The following is a 14674-nucleotide window of genomic DNA, read 5'->3' on the forward strand; positions in this document are numbered from 1 at the left end:
ACTTTAATAATCTTCAAAGGTTGCTTACAAGATTACATGAATATGGGCTCAGGACAAATGCAAATTCTTTAAATATGAAATCTCTTATTGTGGACATGTGATCAACAAGAAGGGTCTGCATAAGTCTGAAGGTAAAGTTGAGGCAGTGCTGGTCCTTGTTCCTGGGAGCTCATACTTAAATAGAGTTCAAGAGGATGACACTTCATAGCAATGCCAATGGGTTACACGCTGTCCCCTACCACTGGTGGGTTAGAGGCAGTTTGGCTTAAACCCCTAAATATGTATCACACTATCCATGATCAACAATTACCAGTAACCAATGCTCTCAATGATCAGGAACAATGCTGTATTGTGAAAAATGTATGACTTGACAGTAAAAGACATTAAAAGGCCGAAACATGATGATCCATTATATCCTGGGTTTTCTGCCAGGAGACATCACTATGCTATGGGACACATGCAGATCAACAGTAGTGCTGCTATACTATGCTATGCTGCTATCCAAACTGCAAACCAGTTCCTCTAATTGCAGTAGGCGTGTAGTCCCAGTGGCCTAAGGGCCACAAGATGAAGTCAACTACTTCTGCAAAGACCATTGCTGTCTTGAGAACAATATTCTCCAGAAATGGTTGCCCAAGCAGATATGTAATGATAACAGATTCTCAGAGGAATTTCAGATATTTGTACCATAAAATGATATCAAACACTTCAATTCAGCCCCATCTCATCCAGCTACTAACAGATTGGCAGAGAGATTCATCCAAACATTCAAAGAGCCATCAAAGCTATGACTCCTGAACATATCACTCTACAACATAAAATAGACACCTTTACGTATATTTGTGTACCATGATACAGAACATGCAGCTATTGCCCAATTACCTACAATAATCTTCCTCAATCTGAACCTGAGGTCACATTGGGATTTACTGAAACTGATGTGCATGAGAAAGTTCACAACAAACAGTTAAAACTTATGTACCAGAAACTGACCAGCCATTGCAGAATTGGTCAAAGAGTGCTGACACAAGAATATCTAATATATAAAAGTCTAGCGGCGTGTGTTAGTGTGTGTGTGTGTGTCTGTGTGTGGAAAAAACTACCGGGTGACAGAGTGCTCAAGCTGCAGCGCCACCTGCTGGGCGGAGTTATATACTACACTGACCTACTAAATTCTTAGCATTATCTTCTAATATATGAAAGCCTAGCAGCGTGTGTTAGTGTGTGTGTGTGTGTGTGTGTGTGTGTGTGTGTGTGTGTGTGTGGATAAATCTATTTTCTCAGAAAGGGCTCATCCAATTGACCTGAAATTTGGTATACTGACATTATTTGACAAAAAAATTATAATAGTGAAGTCAGTTAACTTCCATCATCCCCCCTTTCCCCCGTGGGAGGGGTAGTAAAAGCTAAATTTACGAGTTGAGGGCTCAAACTCATTTTCGTGAGGTAATTTTACCTCATGAACACACATGCTGTGTTAGTGTGTGTGTGTGTGTGTGTGTGTGTGTGTGTGTGTGTGTGTGTGAGAAAAAAACTACCGGGTGACAGAGTGCTCAAGCTGCAGCGCCACCTGGTGGGTGGAGTTATATACTACACTGACCTACTAAATTCTTAGCATTATCTAATATATAAAAGCCTAGCGGCGTGTGTGTGTGGCGATGAAGATGACAAGAACCTTTTTAACACCTTAAGTAGCTTGATTTGACTAGAATGCATGAGTATCATGCACAGGTTAACTTGTAGAGTAATAAATGGCAACCTCAAACAATAATCTCTAGGTCTGGGCCTCTAATGCATATGGCTGATGTATAGGATAGTACATGGTGACGTCATGTAGGTCAGATCCTAGACTCACAGGAGAAGGATGTCACTTGTCTGGTTACAGAATCATGCCCCATAAAAGATGTGGGCTTGGCAGGGCATGCGCTATATACTGCAGCAAAGACATTCATCCCAACAGATACCCCAAGGAGAACCTTCGCTGTTCCACCAAGCACTCAACAAGAGTGCGAGTCCAAAGCTGCACCTGTCGAAGTTACAGAGCCTCCAGAAGAATTTCAGTTTGTTCACCAGGGTTTCATTACAGAAAGAGAAACAGAACACCACCCTAAAGACTTTACCTATAGCTTTGCATGGTGGCTAGAACAGTAAAACCTGTCCCAGTTATTGTTACCTTGTTACTTGTGTAAGACGGAAGGAGCGTAGTGTACTTGTCATAATCTACTTTGTCCTGCCATATGTATACACCAGGGAATATATATATTGTGAAGGTGCATGAATATTTTGTGTTATCTTGTGCTAGATACCTGTTTGTAGTTAATAGTTGCAGTAAACCGTTCATGCAGTGATGGCTGTTTCTCCCATAAATTTTGGTAATGTGTTTATTCTAATCCCAATACACAACAAGAAGGAAGCAGGTATATGTAACAAATTATCTTATCATCAGCTGGGGTATCTGCATGTAAAATGTATGGAGTATAATGTAACAATTTCCTGTAGAAACAACATTCAGTTTTGAAATAAAAGTAAGATCTTATGCACGCAATTGTTGTTTTCATTTGTCTCCCTACAAATGTTATTTGCATTTGTCTCCCCTCTATTTGCAGTGAACATGGCCATGTTAGCAAGGTGATGAGAAGGGAAAATAGAATAGGGAGTACCTGTCCATACTCTGTCATACTGCTTGCTAAATGTTTGTGTGCATTGGAGCAATGTGTCTATGAAGATCAGTGATCTCTGTGATCTTATGTCTCTCCTCTGTACACCTGTCAAAAACAGACAAAGAAGACTAGTTTAACCTATATTAGGCTTCCACTATATATCAATATAGCACATTTTTAAATAATGTAACTTCAAGTATCCCGATAGATAACAAAATTATCCTATCTTTTTGTAGACATTCATGCTTTATCCATGGAGAACATTTCTGGCTGATGGGGGGCATATTCCACTGGCAATACATGGGCTCCATACCATTGGATACAATATGCAGGTGACTTAGCACAGTTTAATTTCCTATTGGATTACTGCACTCTATCTCCTGTCTTTCTTCCTGTCAAACAAACTAGAATAAATACGTTTCTGTTATCTTTTTAACTCAGTGTATACAATGGAGGAATTTAAATAACGTGTGAAATACTTTCAGATTTGTCTGTTATTTGAATAATGTTAGTTTAACCTTTTTACACACCCACTCCCATTATGAGCATATTTCACTCCTTTTGTTTACTTCTTCATAGCTCTGTGATGTGTCTGTCCTCGCTGATTAAATTCTTCCTGACATTGGGATGTGAACTCTGTTACTACAGTATACTCAGCTGTAATTACTGCTGTTACAGTAACAATATATGTCTATGTACAAATGTTTTTTTTTCTGTAGGAAAGCCACTAGGATCAACACTAGTTGGATAACATTGTGATAAAGATTCACACAATTATATTTACTTCAAAAAGAGTTTTTGGATTAATCAAATCATCAGGGTGATTTGTCAAGTGTATGTTTGTGCACAGGGGCTGGACTTAAAACCTGCTTGGCTCCACGGGAGCCCTGTAGAATTTGGGGATCCAACAAGCAGTGGTCGAAGTGGGGGTGAATACTGTGATATGCTACACCGCCATTTCTCCTACTGCCTTCATTGTAAAACTATCGCATTCTATTCACTTGCCTTCCTATTACATTTTCCATACCGCAACTTCTAAATTTCAACTTCAAACACTGCCTAAAAGTATATGTGCTTGAACTTGATACCTCTCCGCAGTTCCATTTCATTAGCATCTAGGCTAACATAGCAGGTACTCTGATTGTCTTTCACCCTGCTGAATTATTTTATGTATTCTGTCTCTGTTTCCTCTGTGCTTTGTGAACCCAGTGACTTACATTTTGTGGCATTGTCCTGGTAGTCAGTCCTGCTCTGGATCTTTTAATCTGTGCCTTGAGCATAATCTTTGCATCTGGTCTAGCCCGTGGTCATTTGTACCTTCTAATCCTGTTTTTAGTCTGTGGTTTTATAATGTCAAACAATCATTAAGAGATTCTGGTTGAGCTGCCTAACTCACAAAGTGTAATGCTTTCTAAATGCACTAAATAAAATTAAAATATGAGAAGGAACAGGGAAAGGGAGCAGGTACATTCACAGATCCTGCTCAAATAACATTGTTTGTTCTTAGTTAAACATTGTAGAATTAATAACCTGTTTAGTAACATGCGTGTTTTTCTTCATGCTGTATATATTTAGCTCTATATAACAAGCAGATTTTACAATAACTTTAGATCATGTCACCTTAGCTTAAGTTGGAAATCACATGGGGGTGTTATTAAGGAAGGGGAGGTTTACTTAATAGTTTTTTCTTTTGCACAGCCATTTGGGGGACACTGCTAACCATGGGGTAAAGAGGGTGCTGTGCATGGACTATGGCACTAAATGAAAGAAAATTGTTCCCTTCTATGTCCCTCAGTTTTTTTTTTAACAGTGACTATGGAGTAGGACACTTTTTAGTGTAATTCTTTAATTTTATTTCATGTATATATTTTATTTTTAAAGAATTTTCACTAGCAGCGTTTACTCATAGAGCTCCCTGCTCTCCATCTGTGGACTCCCAGCAAAGACTCACTTGATCGCCAGCAGACGGCAACCAGGGACCCAGAGCTAATTAGGACAGTGGGACTGCATCAGGAGTCAAAGCATTCAGCCCTATTCTCCCCAATCATCACCAGCTGCCACAGGAGAGGACAGATGGCGATTGAGTTGCAGGTAGCTAGGTGAAAAGCGTGGTAGGGGGCTGTAGCCATTACAGTTCCCACCAGCGTCAGTTACAGGTTCTGGACAACTGCCATTTTGCATCTGGAGATAGAGGAGGAGTTGCTTCCCCTCTGGAGGGTGGCACCTCCCGTCTTGCCAGGTTTTTGTCTTTAAAGCAAATCCACCATTTACCACACTGCTTCCTGGCTTCTGTGGTGCCTAGTCTCTTTAAAGTTTTTCCTGTGGTGTACTCTTTTCTTTTGATCTGAGTTTATTCTAAAGGTGTCACTGTACTCTTTCTGTGATATACTGAACCTTTTGCAATATTTAGTTTCTATATACTCTCAGTATATAGAGTGCTAATTTATATTACATACATAATAGCGTTGCTGCATAACTTTTGTGCTATATATATATATATATATATATATATATATATATATATATATATATATATAAAACTGTATATATGTATATGTAGATATTAACATATAACTACATTTTGCACAGACTTGGAGAGGGAGAGGAGTATCTTAGAGTCCCTGACATCTTGGCAGTGTCAAAAGAACCTCGTAGAACCTTGAGAGGTCTGTTCATTGATTGATTAGGTTGTTTCCTCCTTCAGAGAGGATGTTGGAAACGTTGTCTTCCACTATACAGCGTAAACACCAGGCTCATATCCAGGTCCAGGGGTTAGTTGACTCCAAATCAGACGAAGGGATGATTCAGGACACTTCAGACTATGAGGACCTGATGTCCTGGTAAGACAAATCCTCCAGTAGGCAGGGGAATAAAGACATTATTTTGGCGGTCTGACAGACCGTAAATATTTGTGAGGTGGAACCAGCAGTTCTGGAGGTTTCCTTATTCAAAAGGAAAAAGTAAAAGGCTGTTTCCCTTCCTTCCTCTCCACAGTTGTCAGAAATTTGGCAGGAGGCAAGGCTGGAACCTGGTAGCGGATTTCAGATCCTGAGAAGGTTTCTTTTCTACTATTCTTTTTCTGATGCAAAAGTTGCATCATGGGAGACACTGCAAAGTGTGAAAGCTCCTATTGCACATCCGGCAATTTCACCATTTCACCTCTGAGTGCTGCTATTTTACAAAATAGCATGGATAGGAAATGTGAAGGGATTTTGAAATCCATTTATCTATCTTCCGGTTCTTCGCTTCGACCCATAGCATCAGATGCTTTGGTGATCAAAAGGTGGGCTAGCTCTCTCATTGATGACATACACTCTGGGATGCCTATGGGGGAACAGAAGGGGTTGGCCAGGATCATGAAAGAGGTGGCCTGGATCATTCACTTGGTGGAACATTGGGTCCTGGCTATCTCAGCGGTCTTCATCTCAGGGGTGGACAATTGGAAGCCAACTACTTAAAGTCACCAAGCCATCAATCTCAGGGAATGGTGCATCCATGGCAGTAAAACTGCTTTGGAGACTCGACATCAGGAAAGATCTTCTCAGTCAGGGTCCATTCTTCCATCAGGATTTAGTATGACTAACTTTGACAGCCTGACGGTTGAGGCCCTGATTCTCCTGAATGGAGCATTGGTTGAGCAAGTGTGTCCAGTTGCTACTTGGTCCTCTGTCCACACGTTCACCAGATTCTATTGCTTCAACGTCTTCATCCTCCAAAGACAGTAGTTTTGGTCAAAAAGTTTTGCATGCAGCACATTCTGCACGATCCCACCCATAGAAGCAGCTTTGGAACATTCCAAAGGTGAGCAGTGTCCCCCAAATGGCTGTGCAAGAGAAAAGAGGATTTTTGTACTCACTGTAAATATACCCCATGGTTAGCAGTGTCCCCCAAATGGGTTAAGAGAAACGTAATTTACGGGGAGTACAAAAATCCTCTTTTTTCTACAAATGTATATTGGTAAGGGGTCTTAAAGACCCTTATAAAAGTATAGATGCACTGTAAGCGAACTCCTAATGGTGTGGGTAAAACCCTTAAGATGGTATTAAATGCTATGTCTAGACTTACATTTTTTTACCACAGAAGCGGCACATGGGTTATAACCTCTAGCCTAAGTCTGGGGGCTATTGGTATTGTCCTTTCTCTCAGTATGCTAGATTGTAGGTCCATGGGTTGTTATCTCCACTGTTAGGTTGCTGGATTAATGTAATTTCCTCAAGCCATATAACCAAGGAAGCAGATTAGAGTCACTAACACTACGCTTGAGCTTAAACAGGCCCTACATTATATTATGTGTGGCCAGGCTGACCCAAACTGCTGGTAATGGGGTTGTTGTTGTTATCATCAGACACTGTCCTGCATCCAGGATAGGGTCCTAAAAGTAGGCTGGTGGCTACTGTGGCATTCCCATGAGCTCAGCAGCTAGATTTAAGCCCTGGCTGCCACCAAGTTGGAAGACATATTGCTTTGACTGGTCACCATCATTCTAGGGGAGAAGCAGCAATGATAAAACCTCTATTTGGTGGGTATTATTAGTGGTGATTAAATGTGAGGGGGGAACCAATTTTAGATTTTGCGCATTTAACTGTACCATTTGAGGTTATAAAATGAGTATTTCCTTTTACAACTCTATATACAAAATATTTATGCACAATTGTTGCTAGTTTCCCACATGAAAAGTGTTCTTATCCTTACAGTGGTACTTCAGTCCTGAAGCTTAGAGTTAAGACTTTTTTGAGACATATGACATCCGCTGTGACACAATTTTGCAACAATTACAGAGACTACTTTTGTTAACCTCGTAGACCTGCTCTGCTCTTTTGATAGAGTGCGGGACAGGGAGGATAGAGTGGCATCACCTTGCCCTTACCCAAATTTTACTATGGGACCCAGAGATGCACTGTTCCACCCCTAGGCAAAACTATTACAATTATACCAGATTATCCAAAGAGATCTGAAACGAAAAGAACTGACAATTTAGTAAATGTTCCTACATATGTTTGTGGTGGTGATCAATCTTGGCACCTTATAGTGGATATCAAAGTGACATATAAAATGCTAATACGTTTATACATATCTTTGCCTATCTCCCAGCTGTGTCTGTGTGACATGACTGATCAAGAACGCAGTGTAGCTCAAGGAGAGCTTGTCGGGTTGCATCTTTTAATGGAGGACATCCTTCAAGGCAATTATAAGTTTATTTCATTCACTATTGAAGGTGACCTGGAATCCAAACAGGTGAGATAGAAACAAAAGGTTTATAAAATGATTACTATTATTTTCTGCAGCAGCACTGCACAGTTGCATGTAGGGTTTGAAATGTGTTGCTTTGAAAAGTTTTTGCAGCACAAAACCTTTCTCTTATTCTATATGGAAAATTGCTATGATGTTTACATTCAAAGCAGTAATTTAGAAACTATTTATAGATTTGTTTAAATTTATAATTGTAGGTCTGCAGAGAATCATAGATTTTAGATTTTATGGAAAATGTTACATATAAATTAAAAAATGTAGGACTCTACCATTTGTACATCATTCATTTACAGGGTTATTCTATAAAGATTAAGTATTTAAATGGATAAACAAAATGTGTACTCTTAGGGAGTGTTATTCCATAGTCTATAAAAGTGTGTAAGAGTGATTTTTCTTTGTTATGTTTTCTTATTTTAAATGAATATTAAAGGAGGTTTCTACTTAAAATATGAATCTTCTCGCTACCATATAATAATGCTTTGGTGGGTGCCCCTTTCTTTAGAAGAACCTCCTTTTGCTGTGTTTAGCAGGGTCCTAGAACTTACATATAGCCAGGATCTTTACTGATACAGACTTGGAAAGGGAGGAGATTAGTCAAATTCATATTTAAAGTAGGAAACTCCTTTTAATGGCATACAAAAAGTAATTTTTATAAATAAAACATTTTTCTTTTCCTTTTTAAAGTAACTTGACTACATTAAGTCATTTACAAATCTTTCTTTTTGCAATTTAAAAAAGTTGCTTATGAAAGTGTTTTCCCACCCAGAACACTAATACAATTTTTTATGGTTTTCTGTGCATTTTATAAAGATAATTGTATTAAATTAAATCACACCCATTTTGCTTAATTATCAAACACTTTAACCTATATAACTTGAAAACAAATATAACATGGCGTACCTTTTATAGAACATTGCTTAACAGCATTAAGTAACACTGTGAAAGTCACCTTTTTCTCCATTTTCGGTCTATACTTTTTAGCGAATAGCCCCATAAACTTCTCTATTATAAATATGCTGTATTGTTGGTAAAATTGAGTAAATGTAAATAGTGCTGAAGTTATTCAGTGTATTTATACTTGGTAATAAGCGCCTGATTCATTAAGGAAAGTTAAGCAAAAGTAAGTAAGTAAGGCAAAACCATGTTGCATTGAAGGGGGAGGTAAATTTAAAATGTGATGGAAGATTTATATTTGGGGTAGGGCAGGTCCTAGATCAACTTTAAATTTCAGTATAGAAATAAGCTATCAATTATTTGTATGCTACATAAAAAACAGCCAGTATATTTCTTATGTGCAAAATAATAAACTAATGTGCACTCCTTGCATTGCAACATGGTTTTGTCCAGAAAACATGTGTAAGAAAACGTACTCATTTATTTGCTTAACTTTCCTTAATGAATCAGGCCCAATGTATGGACATTTAAGAATGTTGGCATAGGCAATTGCTTAGATATGATACTCCATAATAACACTGTTCAAATTGGGATCCATCTCTAGACACAAGATGAGTTATCTCCTGTAAGTGAAGAACAGCCTTTGAACGGAGCAGTGAAACTGGAGCCAGTCTCTCAAGATCCAATCTCAGAATACAAACTGCTAAGATGCTTTCTAATCTTATGGAAGCAATTAGAAGTGTTTAAAGAGAAGTGGGGAAAATTGAAACTTCGAGTGGAGGAGATTAATACTGTTCGACTCTATAGACAGTTTTGTGAGCTGTATAGGTGAGTATAAAAGGAATGGTTTAGCATTGACCCTACAACAATGTCACTTTTGCTGTCAATGACATAGCTATGGCTATAGTAAGAGAACAGAAAGTGCTGACTGAAGGCTGCAGCTATTGTTATCCCCTGGACTTCCATTTTTGAACTAATGACATGAGATGCCTGGGACACATCTCTCTCTGTACATTATTGCAGGGTGATAATCGTAGTCATGGCTGCACACATTGAGATGGTGGTGGAAGTCTATAGCCACAGCCACTAGCCAATGTTGTCTTTCTTTGCTATCTCTTTCAGCCAATCCAAGAGACCCAGATACTGCCAAGCCCTTGTACATACAGGCTCTCTGGCAGCTACATTTGCCGTTATAGCTGTAGTTTTCAATATTGATTGTGGATTCACATGTCAACTTCTTGTTACCTTAATACAAACAAACTAAATTGTAAGCTCAACTATGAAAAGAAACTGTGCTTGAATTTCTTCTAATTTAGTTCTTAGAGAGCTGATCCAAGTCAGACTCCTTGGGTTAAAGGAGTCCTACTGTATTAAGTCCTTTTCCAATTACTTGTATTGAGCCCCAGGTCATTTAATGGTTGAATTATCCTGGGTACACAGTACAGAAAATGTCTCCCGATGTGATATTCTTAACGATTTCAACAACGATTAAAAACAAATTTAAAACTTCAGCATTCTGGTTCATGTGTGCCTATTTGTCTGTGACTGAACACATAAACATGCCCAATTTCTGCTTTAGGAAGTGTGTCCATGCAAATTCTTTGCATGAGCATTGTAAGATTTTAGACTGAACAGGTAAATGTGCATGATGTTACACATAAAACCATCATTGTAAAGTCCTAATTTCTATCACTTTTTATTTCATTTTGTTTCCTAGAAACATATATATGTAAGAATAATTTATTGTATTCTGGCTGCTATATTTTTCTCCGTCCTACCATTTCTCAGATTTGGCAATGTCTCTAAAATAAAAAGAAGCTTGGGGAGAACATCGGCTAACCACTTTTTCATTTATAACAGTCTATACAATCTATTTTGGTGCTATCTGAACACATGAATCAAAATGAGATTAGAGTATCGTTAGTTATTTCTTTACGAGGGAGCACAGACAAAGGAGTTAGATTATTGTTTCCTCCCAAAGGCACCTTTACAATGGGACGATTACATAATGCAAGTTTCTTACAACCAATTCCAGTGCAACTCTGGAAGTAGGATTAAGAGGACTTGGTGTGAAATGTATAAATATGTTTAGGATTCTGCATGTTTTAATATATTTTCATAAAACTTTATGTAATTAAGGGTTTTTTGTTGTAGAGATGAAATCTTTTATCCTACCATGAAAGCCTTTGCCCGGAAAATGGGCAAAGAAGAGGAGTTTGAAGGGCTAACTCTTAGGTCTCAAGTTGTCCTTCCTCCCAAAGGAGCTTCTAAGATTGAAATTAGAGTTCGACAGGTAAGAATCATTCTTTATTAAATTCAGATGCCAAAGTCTTCAAAATGTCGGATATACTGTACATGTATTTTCAGACTCATTTTAAGTATAATAATATAAGGTGCTCCGTCAAAATTGCTGTCAATTACATAAATATCATCCTCAGATGTGCTCATTATGCTGGAGATGTAATGGAGCTTTTCGTTCTTTGGTGCATATATGGTGGGAATGTCCTCGTATTACTCCCTTTTGGGATGAAGTTATTAGGCTCTCTAAGACTATTGTTGTTCACGAAGTTCCTGTTGATCCGGATTTTTGGCTACTATCTCTTTCTAATATTCCCTCATCTAAATACAAGAATTCACTTTTAAAACACTTAAACAATGCAGCTAGAGCAGTTATTCCAATGCACTGGAGATTTCGATCCCCCCCTTCAATTAAGGATTGGTTCAACAGAGTGGAATTTTACATGTCAATGGATGATATTATTCTTTCTGTAAATGACAAATACTCAGATTTCACGGCCATCTGGTTTAGCTGGTTGGAGTTTAAGGAAACAGAAGAATTTAAGACCCTTCTTTGTACTCCAACCTCGACCGATTGAGGGATACACATTTAAAAATGTACCCCCTTTAATTCCTATACAAGGCAATTTAAATAGGTAGACCCCTCACCTTTCCAGGGATATGATCTGACAGTTACCAACATTCACCGCGAGAATATTTGAAGATAATTCGAAGAGCCCCTTACCTTCTTTCCTCCTATTTTCCTCCTGTTTTTCCCCTATTCCTATCTTTGTCAGCCCCCCTTCTTTTTCTTTTCTTCATCTGTGTCAAATTGTGTTCATTTTGATTCATACAAAAAAAAAAAAAGAGAGAAAGAGGAAACAGAGTTGGTTTGCTTGCTTTATTGTATTTATTGACAGATGGACCTCTATCATCTAGATCTTGCATATGTTACGCTGACAACATATTACTGTATTAAATGTAACTATATGCATATTTATGTTGCTTCATCGATAAGGTGCATTGTTGTATTTTCTCTTCCTGATAAATAAAGAATTTATAAAAAAAAAAAAATTGCTGTCAATGTCTACTGCTCCGCTTGTATCTGGAAAGAGGGAGTGTCACCAATTCCCCAACTAGAATGAGACAACAAAGAAAAAGTACACTCTTTCAGGAATGCTTTTTATTAGGTGGAGTAAGAGGAATAAGGAAGGAGACACAGGTATAATCACTGGGAATTAATTAAATGCAATTATAATAAGCTCAATATTTTTTTAATTGTTTTGCTCTGTCACTGTTGTCTCTCGGTCTGCCTTCCAGTCTACAGTTGCCAGAGGGTGAAATGAGTTTATTTACCAGGCCAGGCCTTATGTGTTCTTGTTGCAATTTTTCATGGGTGTAGTTAGTGATGCATTAAATTTTACCACTTATCTTTTCCTGCTGGGTCCAGAATTAGTGGGGTTAATTTGTTGGTCGAAGTCCTCATGTTAGTAATTATAAATAAGATATCTGTTGTGTTTACTTTGTGTTTAATCGTAGATTCAGAAAATAATGGAAATTTTTGAGAGTGATATGATTCATGATGTGCAGAAGAAAATTGCCAAGGAGATGACACTGGTGATGTCTGAGAGAGCAAGAGAAGGAAGAGGTGTTCCAACTGGTAGGAACTGTGAAATCCTCCATAACTCGTACAATCCTATATAACCCATATGTTTCACTCTACTTATATCAAGCTGATATTTGTTTTATCTGTTGGAGTGGAAGTAAGGGGGAAAAAAAAGGTATATTTTCAAGTATAAAAAATGTATGTATCTTTGTTTTACACTTTCAATTACACAACTCACAATTTTGTTTTTCTCATAAAAATCCTTACAATTCCACCTTTGACCAGAGGGGTTACCTGGTGCTCCAAATGAACCATTGCTGGTTTTCCATACTCTTGTGTCTTTGTTCTGCTTATCTTCCCGCAAAACATGGATTCACATTGACTTTTGTGCAACTGCTCATATACACTACATTGTGCAGCTCTGCCATCAGCTGTTATTAGGGGAAAGTCAAAATGGTTTTATGGTTTGAGTAATCCATACTAAGCCCCCCAAGTGGTTGCACCAGTCTTAAAATGTGGAGTCCAATGTCATATCTAAAGCACCTCATAATCGTATATAGAAATATCACATTTTTTAGGTTGAGAAAGTTCATAAATAAGTGAATAGTCAAATGGATGTCTCCTGATGTTTCTAGTGTCTCCTGCTGGGGTGGAGCAGACAACATAATTATTTGAATGGAGTGTTTATATATAAACCGTATATTTAAAAAAGGACTCTTATCTAAGGACTATAGCTTCACAACTTTGACTCCTTCATAGCTCATATATGTGGTGTATGGTACATATGCTCTACTTCTACTTAAGAACAGAAAGAGCAGGTTTATGTGGTGTCATCAGAACTATTTTGAGAAAGATTTGAAGAATAAAACGCTGGTGTTCAAGTTCTAATTTAGAACTCAAACACTGTATTAATTTTAGAAGGGTTCAAATCAGGTGAAGAAAATTGCCCCATTGTTGCACAACATGTGGACCATTGTACTCTGTAACTCATGATCTAGGGAGATAACTAATTATAGGAAAGTGGGGTGTTAGAGAATTACTTTACATGGAAGAGTGGTTGACAAGATGAGAATGTAGAACAAGGGAAGAATTGTGGTGCCCAGGGAGCATGTGTGACATGGGGGGAATGGGGAGTGCATATTTGGCAATGGAATAGAACCTGTATGTCATATGTGATAATGGTTTGTGATTTAGTCATGTGTAACAAAGAAAGAGAGTGAGGGTATATATGACAAGGGTAGGGAGGTATGCAAATGTATTTTTTCACTCTATTTTTACATTTGTAATAGCAATGCTAGGGTTAACGTCCAGTTCCAGTTCAATATATGGTGCAGTTCTTGCTTTAGGCTACATACCCATTGGCTTTTGAAATGTGTTTGAATGCTTGTTAACAGGCACATAAACCCCATTTGCTACACAGTATGAGATGAATGTATTTAATAATACGTTTGTTAATGCACTGAAATTGAACAAGATGCGTTCAAAATAACACAATGCAAGTTAAGCGCGTGTGAAAGTGCAAATATTTATGGTCCCATTTGGTAAATTGATTTTTATTTTCATATACATTTACAAGAACATTTTAAAAGCTAATGGGTACATAGCCTTAGTGTGTCCATGCTCTTTCTAATGTGTGACATCAATGCTTCTTGGGAGGCTTTAATATTTGTTTCTATGCTTTGCATATGCTGACTGTTCACTGTTTGAGGGCTTGCTGACTTTCACATTTTAGGTGGATACTGTGTTACTATTTTCAGGGGTGTTATTTCACTTGGGGCATGAATGCTGTGCTGTTTTACTGTTCTGTGGTGGTGGGCAGGTGGATGGTAGGATGAGTGAAAGAATTGCATTGTACCATGGGCACTCTTAATTTGGCCTTGGTCCTGTCTCTTTAAAAAGAAAAAAGAAAAGAAGAATCATAAATAAAAATCTGCCTCACCATGAATATTCACAAAATGCGACCTATAATAATGTTCTTGTTTTACAA

General features: G+C 38.0%; 1 protein-coding gene across 1 annotated transcript in view; it reads left to right on the plus strand.

Annotated features, from left to right (window-relative positions):
- The window catches only part of LOC142144265 (uncharacterized), a 109378-nt gene that overhangs the window by 45830 nt on the left and 48874 nt on the right, over positions 1 to 14674 (plus strand). Inside the window, exons 22-26 of the mRNA XM_075202890.1 lie at positions 2897 to 2992; positions 7752 to 7895; positions 9409 to 9632; positions 10959 to 11097; positions 12621 to 12741. Of these exons, the coding sequence (XP_075058991.1) occupies positions 2897 to 2992; positions 7752 to 7895; positions 9409 to 9632; positions 10959 to 11097; positions 12621 to 12741 (724 nt within the window). The remainder of the gene's footprint in view (positions 1 to 2896; positions 2993 to 7751; positions 7896 to 9408; positions 9633 to 10958; positions 11098 to 12620; positions 12742 to 14674) is intronic.

The sequence above is a fragment of the Mixophyes fleayi genome, chromosome 3, assembly GCF_038048845.1.
Source record: "Mixophyes fleayi isolate aMixFle1 chromosome 3, aMixFle1.hap1, whole genome shotgun sequence".
Lineage (NCBI taxonomy): Eukaryota > Metazoa > Chordata > Amphibia > Anura > Limnodynastidae > Mixophyes > Mixophyes fleayi.